Raw genomic sequence first — 21,125 nt, 5'->3', positions numbered from 1 at the left:
CAGATTTTAAGCAAATAGTTAATTTCAAAAATCTTTTATTGGAATAAAAATGAGAATGTTGTAAATAAATTGGCACCAAATAGTTCATTTAAATGCATATTACAATGTTGGGGTCAAAAAATTATTTTATCCCTCTTTGCTGTTTTTCCCCCTTCTGCCCACTTTCCTGGGTGTTGGGGGGGCTCGCTGACAACAGTCACAAATCCAGCGACCTAGGAGAAAAATTGTTAATACAGAATGAAATTTAATTTTTTAGCACTGAATTTTAAACCCATTTTGCTCTTGTTCCTTAGCTATCACTAATGACAGTCCTCTGTGGATGTATGGTGGGAAGGGGACTAATGAATTCCTTAAAATAAAGAGAAAAATGTAAACTTCCCTTTAGATGATTAGTGTAATCAATGTCCTGTGAAATTCAGTGCAAGTGGTGGGGGGGAGGCATGGTGAGAGGAGCAATGCTATAATAGGAACCTTTAAAAAATTATTAAAATCCTTTCTGAAATCCAAACACGATCACACTTAAAAAGTTCAGTAATACAAATCCTTATAAAACCTGTTCTTGAGTTTGGCTTTTTTTCGGCCTTTCTCGCTGCTGCTCACTGGCAGCTGTGTATCTTAACAGCATCCTCTCAAGTCCTGGTGTATTTTGCCGACACAGCACTTTAAAATTTACCAAGTATTTGATAGCACATTGATAAACTGTACTATGTACTTGATCTGAATTACTACAGAACTTTAAGTTGCTTGCTTCTTAATGATTCCCAGGAAACTTAGTTCTAGGCATATACTTTATATAAAGTATTATACAGTATTAACTATGCAAATGAGTTCTAAAGTTACACAATTATGTGTAATGTTTTAGTCCAATTACTGTGATTTATTCTTCGATCCTCTGTTCATTCTAAAGTTTTCTGGAATTGTCAAGCTGCCTTGATTTATAAAAATCTGGTTTAACATGTATACAGGCATAGCAGTCATTTTGTTAAGTTTCTAAATAGGTGACATAAAAATAAAATCAAGGCTTTGAAACAAATTGATGCTGTTGCTTTAGCTATTTCAGTAGAAAAACACTGGCTCATTCTGTACATTGAGCTCTATTTCCAAAACTTAGACTAGGCACCTTGACATCTCATGTGTCCTTTAGTTGGGTTGTCTAGGGATGAAAAGCAGGTGGACATGATCTGGGTAATCACAGCGTTGGTCACGTCTTGTCAACAGAGGGGTCTACAGGCCCTTCGTGTCATTATGGTGTTTATGAAGCCTGTACAAAAATGCTGGGAGAGTCCCTTCACTCAAAGATTATGTTCCTTCTTTTTTCATCTTTACCTGATGGAATAGCACCAAGGCCCACACAAAAAGTATGATAACCTCTGTCACACACATCACAGAACATCATTTCTTCTTCATGGTGGGGTTGTCCACATATAATGCAAGTTTTACATTCCATACATTGCCATGGGTAGGTCTTAATCATAGAAACAAGCTCCATGGTCATATCCAGGCAAGAAGGATGGCCTAAACCAAAACCAATATTAGTAGTATTTCACACAAGAATTTTTAACTTAATATAGCATAATAAAATGCTAGTTTTGAGATTTCTCAAGAAGGGCTACAATGTTTAATCGCAGAAGAGAACTGAAAATACAGTGTAGAAGAAAATACATGGACTTCATCTACACCTTATAAGTTGCCCTCTATATTTGATGATTCTATGGTTCAAGTCTATCTGACAACTAAAAATCCTAGTTTTTGAAGCAACAGAGTGGTTAAAAAGTTAAGACATGCCAATACTTACCGCTGTTATCGCACTGGGAGCAGTGGATAAGTGACTCAGCCTTCCCTTTCTTGTTGGTCTCCTTACCCTTGAGACAAATTCCACATAGAGCATTTGGAATGACCTTTGGCTGGAAGGGTAGAAGAGGGCTATAAATTCATGCCAGAAGAACTTACTATGTGTTCAAAAGGAATTCTGTTATTGTAATGCCTTATCTTTACTTTTGGTAACTTGCTAATGACGACCTTTTTGAAAGACGTAACTTGACGTGAGTCTGCGTTCAACATGCAATGGCCTACTGACTAAATCCTTATTAGATTTCACTTTAAATTTTGTTAACTGCATGATCTGTGTTAGGATTAAATGTAGCATTCTACACTCCCTACATGCACAGTGAGATCTTTATAATGAACTGGAAGGGAAGACTAAATACAATGTCAAATCACACTATTAACTGGAAGAGAAAAGCTACGCACCAAATGACTATTCATGTAAGTTAGGCTTATTATTTAAAAAACGACTCAGTTTTAAGCAGCTTATATACTGATTTGGTTTAAAAACTGATATTTTCCAAAGCTGTAAAACTAGATCTATAAAATCTAAGTTACAAAATCAATGTTTTCACATTTTTAGTTGAACGATGTCTCATGCATACACTATCATGTGCAAAAATATGTGTGGAAAACCGAGCTGTGTGATGATTCCCTTTGCCTATCTAATAAATTAATAAATGAGCCTACATGGGAAAATGCATTCAGTGTGAAAAACAAAACATAAAAGAGAAAAGTTAAGTTTTCAGACAAGCAAAAAAAAATTATCACTCAAATACAAAGACACATTTTGAGTACTAATCATTTGTCAGATTAAAAACATGCTCAATCCAATGAAGGTATTTGGCTTTAAAAAACACTTGGCAACACGTGGAAAAGGACAAAAAAGAAGATTCACCGCATCTGAAATTACTGAGGTGAGAACATTCCAGCATCATAGCCTTGACTGTGATGATATGATGTTCATGCTATATGAACACGTAAGGACAGTGGGAGAAAAAGAAGAGCAAGCATGGCCCAAGTAGGAAATGGGGGCCAGAGGTGGATATATATATATATATATATGAACCGGGAGAAAAATTATTTTAAATAGAATTATTATATTTTATTCCAACCCAGCCAAATGCATCTTAAATTTTCTTTTCCTAAGTTACTGAACCAAAGAGGAGCCTAAATGAAACTCCAACTTTGTATATGGTATTCGGCTTTGAAATGTCTCACTGCCACCTTCAAAACCTGTTAGGCCTAAACAATTTGTTCTTAATTATTTAATTTTTTTATTCTTTAAATTATCTTTCTTTGCAAAAGATGACAGAGGCATTCAAAAATAATTTTTGACTTATTTATTTTAAAAAAGTCAACCTTATACATAAATATAATAAAAACAATAACTAAACAATCACAAATGTCTCTACAAAATAATAAATATCATAGAAGTTAAAACATACATATAAAATTTTACCGTTAGCTATTCTACATTTCCTGTACGTATATCTTTATACCCTGCTCCCCCAACAAAAGGATAGTGTCACACGCTCAAACCTTTTAAGTCTTGCAGTGTGTTACCCTCTTGTTCCTGCTACATTCTAAGCATAAGGTTCTCATTGTGTTTTCCTATCCCTAAATAAAAAATAGCTAGGAAGTGCACTTCCATGATCCAAATTCTGGTTCAGGTACAATCAAATCTGTAACTGCCATAATATACAGCAGAAAGCTACCTCTCAATCCATCAAAATAAGAAATATCTTTTGGTTATAGTACCTGTACTAAATGTAAAGGATATACTTATCTAATACTTGTAGTTTAAGTTAGATACTGGCATACTAAGTACTCTAGTATCTTGCACTAAAGTCAAGGAAGTAACCACACAATATTAAATTCTAAAGAAAGAACTCCTCATAGGAGATCCTTTACAAAAGTATAAAGGAATAAAACGCAAGGCTAGTCATTCACATTCTAGAGCAATTCAAGTTCTACAATCATTAAAATATACATTAAACACCTACGATTAAAAGGACACCAAGAAAATTCCAGATTTACTTCTAAGCTTAAAATCATGTTTGGTTAAACCACTTAAAATTTTTCTTACCCAATAGTCTTCACTTTGATGAAAAAAGGGAGAGACAGGGGTGGAGAAGGGAGAGAGGCAGAGACAGAGCTTTGCAGCATTTTCTAAGATGAGGCCACAGCTCAATGTAAAAGGCTTGTTCATTCAAGCACTCTGAGCGCTCTAAGAAGCCACACTGCTCAGCCCAGCACTTTACACAGTGGATACCAATTGTGGCTGGGAAGCTAGTTTCTCGGTGTACTGTAGAGTTGATGGAGGAGGAAGGGAACAGTGTGCAGAACTCTCCTGAAGATTAACGGAACAGAACCCTACGTATGTCTGATGGAGACAGTCAGTTTTACTTCTCATAACTGCAACAACATCAGAATGTCACTATTGACAAGAAAATTAAAATACTCATTCTAATAGTTCTCAGCATCTCAAATAAAAGGCTCACAGTACATTCATATTCCTGCTTGAAAAATAACCAAAGATAAGTGATATGGTAACACTAATACACTATAAATTTTAATGATACACTGGTAACATAGGCCTGAATCCTAACAATTATGCTTTAATTTCAGGTTAATGTAACCTAAACAATACTGTCCTACAAATTAAGGGCAAGCACTAGTGATTCTTATTAAGCAAGACATCAGATACATTATCATTTTTCTTAACTCCCAGATTTTAAAACACATTTATACATATGCCTTCAGGTTGAAGTACCCTAACATTTAGGCACATCTTGGCTTATTAATACTTTTCATAGAGAGGTTAACTTTTAATAAACATGTTCACATTAATGTATTAAGTCTAGATACTGGTTGTTCCAAACTATGAAATACCTGAAACATTCTTAGGTACTAAAAATGTTCACAGAAGATTATAAAATGTGTATTCTGCATATTAGACTCCTTTGAGTACTATCAATTTAGGTCAACCTAGATGATCTCTTCTATAATAAATCACTTATAGTATTGAATAGTTCTTCACTTTCAGCTTCTATTAAAACATCTATTTCAATATTCTCTCTTTTTTTAACCCATAATTAATCCAGGCTTATTGTCTGAAAGGTCTACTCAACACTGACAGTGTGCTTTGAGCTGACACTCCCATTTGAACCTCTTATCAGACTAGTAGCACAGTGTAGCACACACACCCAGCTAACTTTCCAAAATTTAATCTTTGGAGTTCATTTGCTTTTAATTATTAAGCATTAATTTAAATCTTCAGTTTAAAAAAATTAGATAACCTATATGTGTAAAAACAAGTACAAAAGTCACATAGCTGCAGCCTACTGAAGCCATCTTGCTGAATGAAGCTTAAGATTTGCTTGCCATAGGCTGAAAAAACATGTATTTTTAAGTTGATTACATAAAGGCATTTTCTAATGAAATATGGAATACACTAATTTAAGTCGCTGTTTTACTTTGAGAAAAGAAAGGCAAACAAACTGTTAGAAGCATTCTGGTCAGGTTGCAGGGAAGCTGGTAGCAGCTCACCTGAACCTGTTCTTCTGGATGACCTACCACAACCCCAATTCTGATGCAAAACAAGGTGTTTACAACACCCTAAGCACAACTTCTTCATCACTTGACTGTAAAACTTTCCTTCAAAACACCTTCCTAACCACAATGAAAAGCTTAGTCTGATACATTCCAGACCAAAAGAACTGTGTATTTTACTATTACCATCCAAAAAACAAAACTGTGCAGCTAATTCCACTCCTTTTATGATATTCCTAAATCCCCATATACAAATAAGGCTACTCACCTCTCAGCTAACACTCTGAAGGGGGAGGGGCAGACAGCAGGCGCAAACAATAAAAATAATAACACTGCTGATAACATACTATCTTACTCTGAGAATACCCAATCAAAAAGTTAACAAGTTTATCAGCCAAATTACCTCACTAAATAATGTTTAAATCCTTGTCAGAGAATTGCATGGGTTATGTGCAAAGATTAGGCTTGGCACTACAACGTAAATAACAAGTTTTACTACATTCTATCGCAGAGTTAGCTGAATTTGGCAAATGGATCAAATAATCCTTAGATTAAACCCAGATCTTTCTTAATGAAAGGCACTACAAAAATGCAACTCAGTCTGACAGTATATCCACCCATGCTTTACAGCTCAGCATGTTTAGCTATACTAAATACTAGGATATTTAAAATATCAGATAATTATGACCTTTACTCTGATGAAACAAAGTATGAAGTTCTGCCTATGAAATAATTTCTTAAAAATCCATACTTGCCTGGTTATTATTTAAAAGAAAAAAAAAGATTCTCTTACAATTGTACATATACAGAAAACAGAAGCTAAACCATAGCCAAAAGTGATAGAAAAGCCACCAGGAAAATAAAGCAAAAAAGAAAGAAGCTGACAGGGCACATAGCACAGAGGAACAGCTAGTGCAGGGCAGCAGGCAGGGCTCCACCACTTTGAAATTCAAAGTTAAAATGTTTCAGGGAGAGAGGCTGCTCAGGAAGAAAGCTGAGTCAGGGGCTTTTCTCTTCTACCTTGTACCCAGGAACTGACTTGGACAGTACAGAACGTTTGGAAGCGTCTTTTCTTGGGGTGGCAGCTTTGTCCTTGGATCTCTGTTTTCCCTGGAGAGGCTCCTCCTGGCTGTCGGGAAGGCCTTCCCCCTCAGACACGTTGCCAGAGGAGCTGTCCTGCAGGTCAAAGGCACAAACAAAAGTTCCTCGGAATTCCCGCAGCTTTGAGTCTGAATTTTTTTTTTTTTTTTTTTTTGGTGAGGAAGATCAGCCCTGAGCTAACAACCATGCTAATCCTCCTCTATTTGCTGAGGAAGACCGGCTCTGAACTAACATCTATTGCCAATCCTCCTCCTTTATTTTCCCCCAAAGCCCCAGTAGATAGCTGTATGTCATAGTTGCACATCTTTCTAGTTGCTGTATGTGGGACGCAGCCTCAGCATGGCTGGAGAAGCGGTGCATCGGTGCACGCCCAGGATCCGAACCCAGGCTGCCAGCAGCGGAGTGCGCGCACTTAACCGCTAAGCCACGGGGCTGGCCCCAAGTCTGAATTTTGAAAACTACAGAATATATTCAAAAAACGTTTTAGAGTTCCATCAATTTAAAAATAAAAAGATAATTCTAAATATAGGAAAACTTTTCCCAGTAGATTAAAATAAGTCACATTAAAAACCATTTATGTCTTATAAGTACATTATAACATATAGCTAATTCCATTTATATCAGCGAGTACCTTAATCAACTTTGTTTTCTGACTCAAGTCAACGGAAGCAGAATTATCTACTTCAGCTATTATCATACCATAGAGCTTCAACATCACTTTGCCATGTCACAAGGGAACACACTTGTTTCATGCAAAAATATTATTTAAAAAATACACTGTTTTGGGGGCCGGCCCCGTGGCTTAGTGGTTAAGTGCGCGCGCTCCGCTACTGGCAGCCCTTGTTCGGATCCCGGGCGCGCATGGACACACCGCTTGTCCAGCCACACTGAGGTGGCGTCCCACATACAGCAACTAGAGGGATGTGCAACTATGACGTACAACTATCTACTGGGGCTTTGGGGAGAAAAGGGGGGGGGGGAGGAGGATTGGCAATAGATGTTAGCTCAGGGCCGGTTTTCCTCAGCAAAAAGAGGAGGATTAGCACGGATGTTAGCTCAGGGCTGATCTTCCTCACAAAAAAAAAAAAAAAACCACACTGTTTTAAATATGTGTGGGTATTTTCATTGAGTAATAAAGGTCACTAAAGAAGTTCTTCCAGCACACACTTGTGTTTTCATAACGTTAAACTATGCAGGGGCCAATGCTGCCAAGTATTTACAACATCTGACATATTTCAGATGTTCAAAGTTTAGGAGTTCGATATCTGATATTTTAATTCTTCATTTTTTAATTTAAAATTTTCTAATTAGAATGAAAATGTTATATTTATATAAATTATGAAGATTACAAATGAAAAAACGAGGTTATCCATAAGCACCCTGATAAACACTCTGTTAACAACTACTGGGAACATGAACATTATCTCCTTTTTCTTCCTTCTAGACACGTGTTTGTACATATATATAGATACCAGACTCACACATCACATACCACATACACACCTTATCTACAGATGTGCCCTCACTTTTTAAAACACAAAACTGGATTACGTGTGTGTGTGTTTTAATTTTTTTTAAGTGTTATGTACATTTAATCACATCATTAAATATTCTTTGAACTGCATTTCTATCAAGTAAATGTAATATATCGCCCATCGTGGACATTAGATTTATTTCTAATTTCCACTATAAAAAATGCTGTTAATATTCTAATGGACATTTTTCTAATTAAATTTTGTCAGCATCTGATTAGGTCCTTCAAATAAATTCTATTAGTGTATTTGCTAAGTCAAATTCTGTGGAAGTGAAACATCTTGGTATATACTGTCAAAATCCTTGCCCAAAATGTTGGATGAATTTACACTCCTACTAGCAGCGTGGGGGAACATCACACCATCACACCCTCACCACACCACAGCTCCCCTTTTACCAACAACAAGTGAAAGGGGTATCATCACTTTAGTAGTTGAATAGCGTCTTATTTTATGCAACATGTACCATTAAATATGTTTCAGAAGCTAATGGTAACAAAGAAATGGACTGCCCATTTAATGGCAGCATTCTCAAGTTCAGGCTGGCTATAGTAACAAGTTTAAAAATGGCCAGTTGCTCAATATACAGTGCGAATAAAATCAGAACCCTATACCACCATATTTTTCATTCACCTTCAATACCACAGAGCACACCAACTTCCCCACTGTGTAGCAAGTGCATTTTGCTACAAAAAAAAGTCATACAGAAAACCTAACTAATAGCACAACCTATTAGTAACCTTTATATTTTCCCTTAGGAAGCCTAGGATTACTAATTAAGCAATAGGAACACAAGTTAATGTGCTCCCCCAAACCAAGAGAGTTAACGGTAAGACTGTAAGGTGGTGTTTGGTGCCCTTGCCTAACCTGCTTGTGATGACTACAAGGAGCAACTTTAAATATAACCCTACAAAAGGCCATGCACAGCTTGTCTCTATCAACGCACACAATAAATAACTTTACTTAATGAAAGCTTTCTGGAAATTACATACAACTGTCCCTTTTTCAAAAAGGGGATGGTGATACAAGTTCAATGTGACATTCCAGGAAAGCAATTAGCAAAACTTTAAAGGGAAGAGAGATATCTCCTACTAAAGATTACCGAAGTGCCTTTATTTTTCTGTTTCTCATCACCTCGACCATCTTCAGCATCATCTGAATCACCATCACTATCTAGAGCAGGGAGCTCAGGATCCAGAGGGGGCTCGTAAAGTGCCGTGTTTAACGGCAAATACCGCAGTTCATCCGGTGAGTACCTAAAGTTCAGAGAGGCGACTTTCAGTTTTCCTTTATTATTAAATATGCATGGACTAAGCTTTGAGCTATGAAGATAGCCTTAATCTTCTCAATTAACCCCAAATACTTTTGAAAAATGGTTAACGGGTAATAAATAATTTTTTATTTTGGTGATCAAGTAGGGCCAAGTAACAAAGAAAAAACCTAAACATTTTTTCACCAGACTGAGAGTGTAAAATATGTGCTTGATTCTTATTATCAAAAGATAATGTCTCCCTTTTACCCTCAACCTCCCCCAACCGCAAAAAGTCAGCAGACACGGGTAAAACTGGGGCACTATAAAATCGTGCACAAAATCCAGGCTTCCTGATCACCTCCAGCCCCCCTACTCTCCCAAGTCATTACTGCTCGTGGAGTGCTGGCATTGCTCACATGTAAAATGGTGTGATACTAAGAGTCGACCTCACAGAATGGACGTGAGGGTTCAATCAATTAACACACGTAAATCACAGCAGTGCATGGTATTTGAGAAACAAAATTTTCAGTAACAAATTATTTTAAACCAATTTGTGAAGCACGTATTCTAACACATTTAAATCATCTATTTTATCTGAAACTAGGGATTGGCAACCCCTTCCTCTGGGTCGGACTGCATACAGCCAGCTGACGTCCATGCCATTCTCACCCAGTGGAGCGCCCTGTTGGCATCACTCTCTGTAACCTTTTTCAGCAGCAGACACTGGATCAGCATCTCCCTCAGCTAAGACATCCACCAAAAAAGCAAAGGAGTTGGAACACTGCATATCATTTACAATAATTTGCTGACTCAAAAATAAAAAGAAATAAAATATGCTGACCCATGGTTTACATTTGACTTTCAAATACTATGACCCTATAGTCTATTTTAAATACTATTCTTTAAAGAATCTTCTCTATCCTAAAGAACATAAGGTTTAAAGCTGAAGTAAAAGCTGAGATTTTGAAACAAAATGACCCTGTCAGCCCTGTTTTCAGTTGTGTCCAGGTTAGGAATAAGAGATAACAGTATTCTCGCTACATGGAGTGGAAGCAGCAGCCAGGCCAGGGCAGTGATGTGGCTGGAGCAACCAGGTGGCCATGCCCACCCTGGCAGCCACTCTGCTCCTTCCTTCATCTCCTCTACAGGCTAAGCCAGTGCTTCTCAAACTTGCATTTGCACATGAAGCATGGAGGCATCTACAAAAATGCAGATTCCAAGTCAGCGCCTCTGGGGTTGTGCCTGAGAGTTTGCATTTCCAATAAGCATTCAAGGGATACCAGTGCTGCTGGGCCATGGACCATACTCTGAGGATCGAGGTGCTAGAGAACCTCTGGCACCTGTCACAGAAGCACAAATGGGTGGGCAGGGAGATGGGCAGTCCAGGCTGAGACAGGAGACCTTCCGATTGTGGTTGAAGGGCATTTTTTGCCACACAACCATAGAAGATAGAGAATATTGACACCAATCTTATACAACACCTTATGGTAATACTTATAGAGCCAAAAACTTTTAGGAGACAAGTACAAAAAGCTCCAAAGTCCCTCACCAACAGCCAGTACTAATGGGAAATAAAACCACTGAATACCTTTTGTAATATTCCTGGAACTGTCCGGGGATGAGGGCCACTGGGTAAGAACTGACTTTGGTTCGCTCTGTTGGTAACACTTTGTACTTCCCTTGAGGCACCTGGATAACCTGGGTTAACATGAAGAGAAATACAAAACTGATTCCATGCTAGGAATCAAGGCTTTGGTAAAATAATCCCTCTTGTTCTCCACTGCACTCCTCCCCCAAAAAAGCTAAAAATATAAGAGACATTAGGAGCTATGAACTAAGGGGATGGTTGGTGTTTCTAGTTGTACAGGTGAGTTTTGTCTGGCTCTTCACTATGATCATCATTTCTGAGGAAAGGCAGTGCGTTTCTGCTCACCACTTAACAGGGATGTGACCTGAGCAACTTATAAAACCTCTGAAGCTCAACTTCCTCATGTATGAAATGGAAATAATACTAGTTTCAACCTCACATGGTAACCGTGAGAACTGAAGGAACTAACACGGAAATCTCTTACAACAACTCTTGGGACACACAGCAAGTACAATATGTAGCTATTAGTCTATTTCAGTAGAACGTCAACCACAAAGCAAAAGACATCTCATACGCACACAAATTAAATTGAGTATTATTAGGCAAGTTCTAGAGAAGAAAAGTACACATTGCCGGTACAAAAAATAACAATAACAAAGGAGGTAGTGAGAACTCTGCAATAAGGGAGATTCAGGGACTAATAAATTTAAGCGATCCTACGTGCGTCTGTAAGTCAAAATAAGCTCTTCTTTCTTCCATACGTTCCCGGTTTAGGTTGCTGTTAAATTCAGCTGCTTTTTTGGCAGCTTTCTTAATGTACTCAGGCACTTTGCTGGCTTCAACTTTCTGAGTATTCTGTTGTTGCATTTGCTGAAATAAAAATACTAGAGTTGGAAGTCACATATAACTTTACAAAATGTCATCCTCCCCAAACCAAATAAAAGATGCTAGTCACCTCGATACTTACAGAATACTCTTTATAATGATCTGTAATTCGTTGACGTTCCTTTTCTTGTAGAATAACAGAATATTCAGCATGTTTGGCTGGATATTCTTTTATCATTAAATCAATCACTTCATCACTGCGCAATGCTGTTAAACCTATTTTAGACAAAAAAAAAAAAAAAAGATAAGGAACCTATTTTAAGGCTGAGTGGACAAAACCACTTTCCAAAATTTGCTTTTTCTTCAAACTACTCTACATTTAAAAGATTTTCCAATAGCCAAAGCAAAATATTTTAATACATTCAAAAATAATAAAAAATAATAGTCATTGACAACATGGATGGACATTGAGGATATTATGCAAAGTGAAATAAGTCAGAGGGAGAAGGTCAAATACCTTATGATTTCCTTCATTAAGTAGTAGATAATAACAACAATAAACAAACACATGGAGACAGAGATTGGATTGGTGGTTACCAGAGGGGAAGGGGGAGGGAGGAGGGCAAAAGGGATAATTCGGCACATGTGTGTGGTGATGGGCTGTAATTAGTATTTGGGTGGTGAACATGATGTAATCTATGCAGAAATAGAAGTATAATGATGTACACCTGAAATTTATACAATGTTATAAACCAATGTTACTGCAATAAAAAATTTAAAAATAAATAAATAAATAAAATAGTCATAGTAGAAAGCGAAACAATTAAAAAGAAATAAATTACCAAAGTCGCAAAAAGCAATCAATTTTTCAACCAAACTTTTTTTAAATTCTCTGTACTATAAACATATAGCCCTTTATTAGAAACAATTGCTAAATAATGATGCACACTAACTAGTGCCAATTAACATAGGATATTAGATGAGAAAAACAAAGACTTTTTCAATATATTACAGTTCTTAGTCTTCAAATTAGATACACTAGAAATATTATAGAGGTAATTCAATTTCACCAAAAGCATCAGCACGCACACACAAGTCATATAAGCAATTTTCAAAATTCATAGTATCAGCTTATACCAATTGCTGAGGTGAACTCCCAAGGTTTTATATTAAAAAGTAGCCATGTCACATTAAAATGTTTATGAAAGGAAAATTACAAATAAAGCATAGAGACAATTATACAGAACTAAAAATTGAGCAAAATTTGCCTTTTAAGAGATAAGGACTAATACTTTTGTGTTTTACACACAAAACACACATATACTTTGACACTTCTGTAAAAGCTATTAGAAAATGATATTGCTATAAAATGTCATTCTCCCTTGTATTTTAACAATCGAAAATGAAGTAAACAATTTAGCATTTAAAGAATTCCATCTGTTTTATTAATTTTGTAAAATATTTTAGGAAAGGAGATAAATACTCATCCAATATTGCCTCATAAATGTTCAACTTTCAAAATTCACATTCAAAGCTCTCATTACCTAGAGTGCATTGAGTTTCTGTGATGACATTTAGCTCTCTCAGGTAGAGTTTCTCCTTATGAGACAAATCTCGTCGCTCTAAATCTCCAAAAAAAAGAATCAAAGACTATTAAAAAGTCTTTTGCTTTTATAACATCATGCATTTGTAAAACTTTCAAAAGCTTAAAAAACTTTTAAAATTTTTAAAAAGTTAAAATCTTCAAAGATTTAAAAAAGTACTTCATGTTACATATTCCAAATATTATTAAAGAGACTACACAAAGAATCTTACAAATTCAAGAAATAAAAGTCAAAATAAAAACAGAATAATCCACAGCAAGAAGGTAACATAAATAACTATATTACAATGGCTGATGAAGTACAGCTTTTCCCAAATTCAGATACAGCTATATAGAGCTACTTCCATTCCTAAGGTCGAGGAACAATGGTAAAGAATCAATCCTTGGTTCATACACCTATAAGTCATTTTTTCTAAAATTTTTCCCAGGACTTTCATTTTCCTCGTTTTGCTTTTAAATCAGTTTATAAGGGATAAGAGCAAACTGATAGCAGAGAGAGATGTTGGATGATAGCAGTAAATGGAAATCAGCTGGCAGAAGGATATAAAATACATTATAAATAATCCATCCTCAAATATTCAGAAGTTGACAACTTATCAAAAAGAATTACTATTAGTTAAAAGTTAGATTTAATCTGTTACACAAACTGAGACTTAATACCTGGATATTTCCGTTTAAAGGAGGTCACACCCAAATATTCACTGACTTGTTCTTGAAGCATATAGTATTCTCCTGTTTCATCAGGTGGCCATTTGTACTCTATCAAATTTTCTGCTGGATAGTAGCTAAAGCTAAGCACAGAAATATATATTATGCCTTTAATAATTTTTATTTTTAAGGATATTTATTTTTAAGGATTTATTTTTGAGAATATTTTTAAGGATTCTGAAAAACTATTTTAATTATTTAAATTCTCAGTCAGTCTTCTATGACTTTGCAAATACATAAAAGTTCCCATGATTTCATGTGTACGAAAGAAAATTACAAAACAGGTAGAGGGAAAAGAAACAACCACCTGGAATACCAAAACAAAAAAGTACAATGGAAATAACATTTTATATATACCACAAAAAACAGACTCAACAATTGTTAGGAACAAAGGCATTTTTTAGCTTAAGAGGTCTGTAAGGCCAAAACAGAGTGGTAATATCAGTTCTGAATTCTATCTCTTGGGCTTAACACCCACAGCTACTATTTCATCCACCCAAGGTATAAAGTAATCAACTTCTGTTCCCCATCTGCTGTTCAGTGAGTCACAAACAGCTGAGAAAACAGAACTCTAAAAACCTATTTCTCAATGAATTAAACTATAAATCATAATTATTTGTTCTCATAGACTCCACAAACCCAGAAGCAGAGAATGGACCTAGTTTGATGGTGCCAGTGTATTGCAGATCAATCCCAACCCTGAATAGCAAAGACTACAGACTTCTGGACCTGGGCCAATTCAACCTCTAAATTTCATCAATGGATAATAGAGGCAGGAATGTGACACTATTTTATGCATCTATCCAATTAAAAATAACAGACAAAAAGAATAGTTTTCTCAAAAATGGTGCTGGGAAATTGGATAACCAAACGCAAGTCTGAAATTGGACTCTTACCTCAGCTGCTATACAAAAATTAATTAAAAAATGGATCAAAGACCTAAATATAAGAGCCAAAACTAGAAAATTCTTAGAAAACACAGGGGTAAAACTTCACGATCTCAGATTTGGCAACGAATTCTAGATATGACACCAAAGCATGATCAACAACAAAAACAAAATAGATAATCTGGACTTCAGCAAAATTAAAAATTTTGTGCATCAAGGATACTATCAACAGAGTGAAAAGACAACCCACAGGATGAGAGAAAATATTTGTAAACCATAGATCTGATAAGGGATTAATATCCAGAATACATAGAGAACTCCTACAACTTAAAAACAAGAAAACAACCCATAAAAATGGGCAAAAAATTTGAATAGACATTTCTCCAAAGAAGATATATAAACGGCCACTAAGCACATGAAAAGATGCTCAACATCACTAGTTATTATGGAAATTCAAATCAAAATCACAATGAGGTGCCACTTCACACTTTTTATCTAGAATGGCTATTATAAAAAAAAAAATAGAAAATAACAAATTGGTAAGGATATGAAGAAATTAGAAACTGTGTGCATTGCTGGTGGGGATATAAAACGGTGCATCCACTGTGGAAAAGTTTGGCAGCTCCTCAAAAAGCTAAACATAGAATTACTGTATGATCCAGCTATGCCACTCTTAGGTATATACCCAAAGGAATTGAAAACACGGACTCTCAACAGATATTTATAAACCAATGTTCACAGTAGCATTATTCACAATAGCCAAACGGTGGAAACAACCCAAGTGTCCACCAGCAGATGAATGGATAAACAAAACATAGTCTATCCATATGATGGAGTATTAAGTCAGCCCTAAAGAGAAGGGAAATCCTAATACATGCTACAACATGAACTTTGAAGAAATTACACTAACTGAAATAAGCCAGACACAAAAGGACAAATATTGTATGATTCCATTTATATGAGGTACCTAAAATAGGCAAATTCATAATGACAGAAAGTAGACCGGTGGTTGCCAGGGGCTGGGAAAAGGGGAAATGGGAATTTTTATTGCTTAATGGTTACGGAATTTCTGTTTGCAGTAGTGACAAAGTTTTGGAAATGGATGGTGGTGATGGGTACACAACACTGTGACTGTAATTAATGCCATTGAATTATACACTTAAAAATAGTTAAAATGGTAAATTTTATGTGTATTTTACCGCAATAAAAGAAAATTTTTTAAAATGACACTGAATAGCAAAAGCAACTTTGATGTCACACTGTAAAACACAAAAAATACTCTACAATATTTATAATTACCTTTGCCAGGGCTGGGGGGAGGGGAGGAGGAAGCTAATGCAGAGAGGAGAAACATAGCACAAAAAATATTATTAAGCAATAAAATAACAGTACCCAAGATCTTGACTTGAAGTTTCACAACTCCTAGAGCTATCGCCTGAGCCCATTCGCCTCCTTTTGGATGGCTGGGTCCCATCATTTGAATTATCTTCATTATCATCCTACACATTTAAAAGATTCAAAAAATAATAAAAGAAAAATAAGAAAAGAATGATTATGTATCTTCCCAAACTTGCTAAGAAGCTCAACTTAAAGGCTTTCTAAGGACAACTGGTTACGCAAATGTTAACTTTCTATTATAATTAACAGGAGACAAGAATTTAGCATGGGCAAGACCTGGAAAAAACTAAAAACTGATCTTCAAAACAATCAAAATAAGAAAATTTTCAATTAACCTGTAAATCTAAGTCTACTTTCGCTTTCTTACCAACCAAGGTTAAAACGCCTTCTGCTTTAAATACACACATAAAATTGCTGGAACACTCTAAAATTAAAGCAAACCCTCCTACCCCAGCCAGGAAAAAAATGTATGGATCATTTAGTGTTTAACTCAACTTACAGCTGGCTTATAGGGCTATTCTAATCAGCTATTTTAGATACTTATATCCCTGTAAAAAGAGGACATACAAGAACTAAAAACAGGGTACCAATCCTGTTAAATTTTTTTCCTTACATTGCAAAAATTTAGCAGAACTATATCCTAGTAAGAATCATCAATCTATATAGCAACACACACCTTCCCCCAAAAAAAGGAGAGGCTTAAAATTTTTTTAAGTGACTTTATCCATTATGTAACAATATTAAGGCTGTAAGGTGGACCACTGCATTAAGGAAATAAATGAGGTATAAAATGTTAGGAAATTAATTTATTCACATATTATTTAGCGAAAGCTTAATGAATATAAGCCTTAAAAAAGCAGATTTTTTTTAAGTCAAGGTAACGTAGCTTTCTAAGACTAATACAATTTTGCCATGGTTCTCTTGCTACATATTAAAAGGAAAGCAATCCTGCAGAAGAATATAAAGAGGTAGTAAGGTATACTCATCAGGCACGCCAAAGCTGGACTGCCTGGGATATTACTGGGCACTGCCCTTCACTAGCTGAGTAGTTATCCTCTGTGAGCTGCTCCTTATCTGTAAAACTGAGATGATAATAGTGCCTGTGTTACTTGGCTAAGGCAAGGATTAAATGAGTTAATAAATGGGAAGCACTTAGAGCAAGGCCTAGCAAATAATTAAGTGCCCAATAAAAATTAGTTAATATGATTACGATGATACTTAGAAAGTTTCAAATGGCTCCAGCTGTTAGGAAGTTACTCAGATTCCTTCCCAAATAGTAAAATATACAGAATATTCTCCTTTTCAGTTCTTATAAAATAAGCATTCAATTAAAGAGCTCTGTATGTTCCTATTAAGACAAGCAACCAGACAGGAGATAGAGAATAGTCTAAATCTATTTCACCAAAATTTACACTTAACAATAAGTATCACAATTGAAACATTTCATCTTCAATATTTCAGGCATAACTCCTTCTAAGCATTCAAGTATCATTTTTTTCTATTTTACTGGCTTCTGAGCATTTTAAGGATTTTTACGTCAATTCATTTAAGTATATTCCCCTCGGCAAAAAAATCGAAAAGAGACAAAAAGTTAAAAACACAAAGCCCTCAAAAAAGCTGAAACCACAATTTCATACGCAGTGTTTTGAATCTGCTATTACAAATTCTAGGCAAATGCATTTGAACATTAGCTGGCTGACCTTTTCCTAGAGAGATGTAACAGCAATATCTTTCCTAACTTATGATAGAATACAATTAAGTTAAAGGAATTTGCTTGTACCTTCGATACTGATACAGAAGTCCGTACTTAAGACTGCCAGATCTACTAAATGGGAGTCACAGGTGGTTCCCACCTTCAGATTAGACAGGTTCCTATCCACCACGAGGTTCAGATAAGTCCTGCACTAGACACGCAGTGGGGAGGTACGCTGAGCGCTCCCCACGTGCCAGGCCCAGCACTGACTCTGGAAGCACAATGGTGGGGATTAAGAGCCTTACAGCCCAGTCACTTGCATAGGTTCGGGCACTTGAGAAACCCTCAGAAAGGAGAGTCTTTATTGTGCAGCACAGAGGATACAGGGACAAGGCAGGAGCAGTCTTGTGGGAGGGCAACAAGAACTTGTTCCTACTGTCAACACACTCAAGGCAAGAGATGGGTCTTAAGTGTTCTACTTCCCATTATCTTCTACTTTCAACTTTTCAATGACAATTCAAATTTTGAGGTTTTTAGAAATCACTCCTCCATTCCAACCTTCCGTCACAAACTAGTAACTTTAAAAACAACTGTTTTAATGCATGACATTCCACTGCTCATCTTGGTTTTTCTCCATTCATCTTCGACTTCAGAAACACTAAGTCCTTTCTACCTTCTGAAAACAGTACCAACTACAATTTTTTTTAAAGTTTCACTGAAAATATTAGAATGGCTGTGTATTAACTTAGTAATAAACTGAGTCCACTGACTGAACACCTATCTTGTTTGCCCCAGTTGTTTATGCTCTTTGCTCAGAAGAGTTCCCATCCCTCCGACACCCCTCAGACGAAAGATGTCCTAGACCTACACACCATCCTAGACTAAGGAGAGGAGACTCCTTCCGTCTGCAGCGAAAGTGGTGTGCCCACAAGAAGCCCACCACTGGCTTCTTGGAGCGAGCTCTGGGGAAGCTGCCCGGACCCCGGGACGCGGGGACACGGGGAGGCCGGCTCCTCACCGGCCACCCTCACAGCGCCGGGCTGACCGGCCCGGGCCCTCGCGCTGTCCCCGAGGGCCTCCCGACCCGGCCGAGGCCCGTGGGGGGTCTCCTCAGCCTCCTCCCGCCTCCCGGCGGCGTCCAGCCCTCCGCAGCCCCGCGGCGCGCGTCCTCACAGCGCGACTGAGGCGGGAACCGCGCGGCCCCCGCCCGCCACCCCCTCCCGCCGAGCGGCGCCTCCTCACCTTCGGGGACTGCGCTCCGGGGGTGGCCGGCTCGCTGTCGCACGGCCGCGGGGACAGCGCCGTCCCAGGGCCGGCCGCCGCCGCCATCAGCCCGAGCGCCCCGCGCCGCCGCCTCCGCCGCCGCCGCCGTCTCGTCCCGGCCGCCGCCGCCGCTGCCGCCGCCGCCGCCGCCGCCGCCGCCGCGCGGGCCGCCCGCCGCCCGGGCCCCGCCCCCTCCGCCCGCCCGCCGCCCGGGGGCCGGCCCCTGCCTCCGCGCGCCCCGCGGCCCGCCAGCGCCGCCGCCACCGCCATGGCCGCCGCCAGCGCGCCGCCTCGCGCCGCGGCCGAGGGCCGGAAGGAGGACGCCGGCGGCCTCGGCGCGCCCGCCCCGCCGACCCTCAGCGCGCCCGCCCGGCGCCGGCCGCAGCCCGCCGCTCCCCGCGGCCCTCAGCTGCCCTCGCCGCCGCTCCCTCTGCCGCCGCCGCCGCCGCCCGCGGCCCTCGGCGGCTCCGCTCCCCTGGGCTCCCCGCCGCCCTCGGCCCTCGGCTCCCTTCCGCCGCCGTCTGCCTCCCCTCGGCTGCGCCCGCCCGCCGCTCCTTAGCCCCGCGCGATCCCCGGCCCGCCGCACCCGGCGCGCTCCGCAGCCCCACCTCCCGCCGCTCCCCTCGGCCCCCAGCCCCGCCCCGGCCCGCCGCCACTTGGCGAGCTCGCCGCCGCCCCCTCCCCGCGCCCCCGGCCCGGCCCCTCCGCACGTCAGCCCTCTCCTCCCACAGCGTCCCGCGGCGCCCAGCCCCGCCCCTCCTCCCAGGGGTCCCTTCCTCCGCCCCCTCCTCCCGGGGTCCCCTCCTCCGCCCCTTCCCCAAGGGTCCTCGCCCCTCCTCCCGGGGGTCCCCTCCTCCGCCTCCTCCTCCTTGAGGGTCCCCGCCCCCTCTCTCCCGGGGGTCCCCTCCCCCGCCCCTCGCCCTAATTCCTGGGGGGTCTCCCCCCGCCGTGGCTGTGTCACGGTGGGCTGTGAGGGCCCTGGCCCATTTCCTCGTGTTCCCGGTCCGCAGTCGCCGCCCCTCGCCAGCCTTTGTTCTCTGCTCGCGGCCTCCCGCCCTCTGGAGCTCCTGAGCTACCTGCCATGGGATGAGTACTTCCCAATGACATCCGCCGCTGCTTTCATTTGCAAAGTTTTTCTACATCCGCCTCAGAGCGTGCCGAAATCTTAAAATGTAAAAGTAGCTGAAATTCAACTTGCATGCTTAGGATTCTGTGTGTCGGAATGTAATTTATGCAGCAGCTTCCACCGAAGACAGTAAGATAGCGCGGAGAGAGAAAGAGAGGTGTTCTGAGAAGGCTGCATGGAAGGCTTCCCAGGCTGATCAACAGCAGGAAAGACAAGTGGCAACAGAACATTTGGGGACCATACTGACCTCCAGTCATATTCTGACTCCGCACAGCCTTGACTCCTCTTTTCTCATCCGTAAAATGGGGAGATCCTGAATCTTCAGGATTGTTGTAAAGAGCATAGAACAATGGTAGGCCCACAAAAGAAAAAGGGAGCTGTTTATTGAATTGAATTTACTCTTAATCCTAGTTCTTAGGCTTCACCTGGTCACTTCTAGGACTTCACCAAAAATAAAAAGTTAGGAACTGAACCTTAAAAGAACACATGGCAGATGGCTGTAGTAAGATGACAAGGGTGCCAGAAAGTCATTAAAGTTGACCTCTCCGCAGACACTTTATTATCTGAGAGTGTCTATGACTTGTTTCAGGCAATAGAGAATGTTCTTGGATTTAGTGTATGGCTTCCTTTTCATTCATTTTTTTTGCTCACACTCAGCAGACACAAGTTTGGAAAGATCAAACACAGGGATTATTTCTAGCTCATCACATTAATACAAACGACCTAATTTGACTCTCCCAGGCCACCCTATCCTGAGTTTCCCACTTGCA

General features: G+C 39.5%; 1 protein-coding gene across 2 annotated transcripts; it reads right to left on the bottom strand.

The window, feature by feature from the left end:
* Window positions 1–17: 17 nt before the first annotated feature.
* PHF10 (PHD finger protein 10) lies at window positions 18–19,324 on the bottom strand. 2 transcript variants are annotated; one of them, XM_058533971.1, is made up of 12 exons: window positions 19,209–19,324; window positions 16,268–16,374; window positions 13,941–14,071; window positions 13,222–13,299; window positions 11,820–11,953; window positions 11,573–11,722; window positions 10,853–10,962; window positions 9,115–9,268; window positions 6,400–6,555; window positions 1,796–1,904; window positions 1,327–1,515; window positions 18–212 (listed from the first exon to the last, which is right to left on the bottom strand). In XM_058533971.1, the coding sequence occupies exons 1-12, from the start codon at window positions 19,293–19,295 to the stop codon at window positions 127–129; spliced, it is 1,491 nt and encodes a 496-aa protein (XP_058389954.1). In that variant the 5' UTR covers window positions 19,296–19,324; the 3' UTR covers window positions 18–126. The 2 variants fall into 2 exon arrangements, with proteins under 2 accessions (XP_058389954.1, XP_058389953.1); XM_058533970.1 differs by having other exon boundaries at window positions 13,222–13,305; window positions 19,209–19,321.
* Between the last annotated feature and the right edge of the window lie 1,801 nt (window positions 19,325–21,125).

This window comes from Diceros bicornis, chromosome 39 (genome assembly GCF_020826845.1).
Source record: "Diceros bicornis minor isolate mBicDic1 chromosome 39, mDicBic1.mat.cur, whole genome shotgun sequence".
In the NCBI taxonomy this organism is placed as follows: Eukaryota; Metazoa; Chordata; class Mammalia; order Perissodactyla; family Rhinocerotidae; genus Diceros; species Diceros bicornis.
This window is presented reverse-complemented; position numbering and strand designations above follow the sequence as displayed.

Excerpts from the sequence above, each read along its gene's own strand:
- PHF10 (XM_058533970.1), bottom strand. The coding sequence starts at position 19,295 with ATGGCGGCGGCGGCCGGCCCTGGGACGGCGCTGTCCCCGCGGCCGTGC. Across the intron at positions 9,269-10,852 it reads TTCCAGGAATATTACAAAAG|GTACTCACCGGATGAACTGC; the intron begins GTATTCAGTGGT and ends TCTGAACTTTAG. Across the intron at positions 6,556-9,114 it reads AGAAAAATAAAGGCACTTCG|GACAGCTCCTCTGGCAACGT; the intron begins GTAATCTTTAGT and ends TTTGACCTGCAG.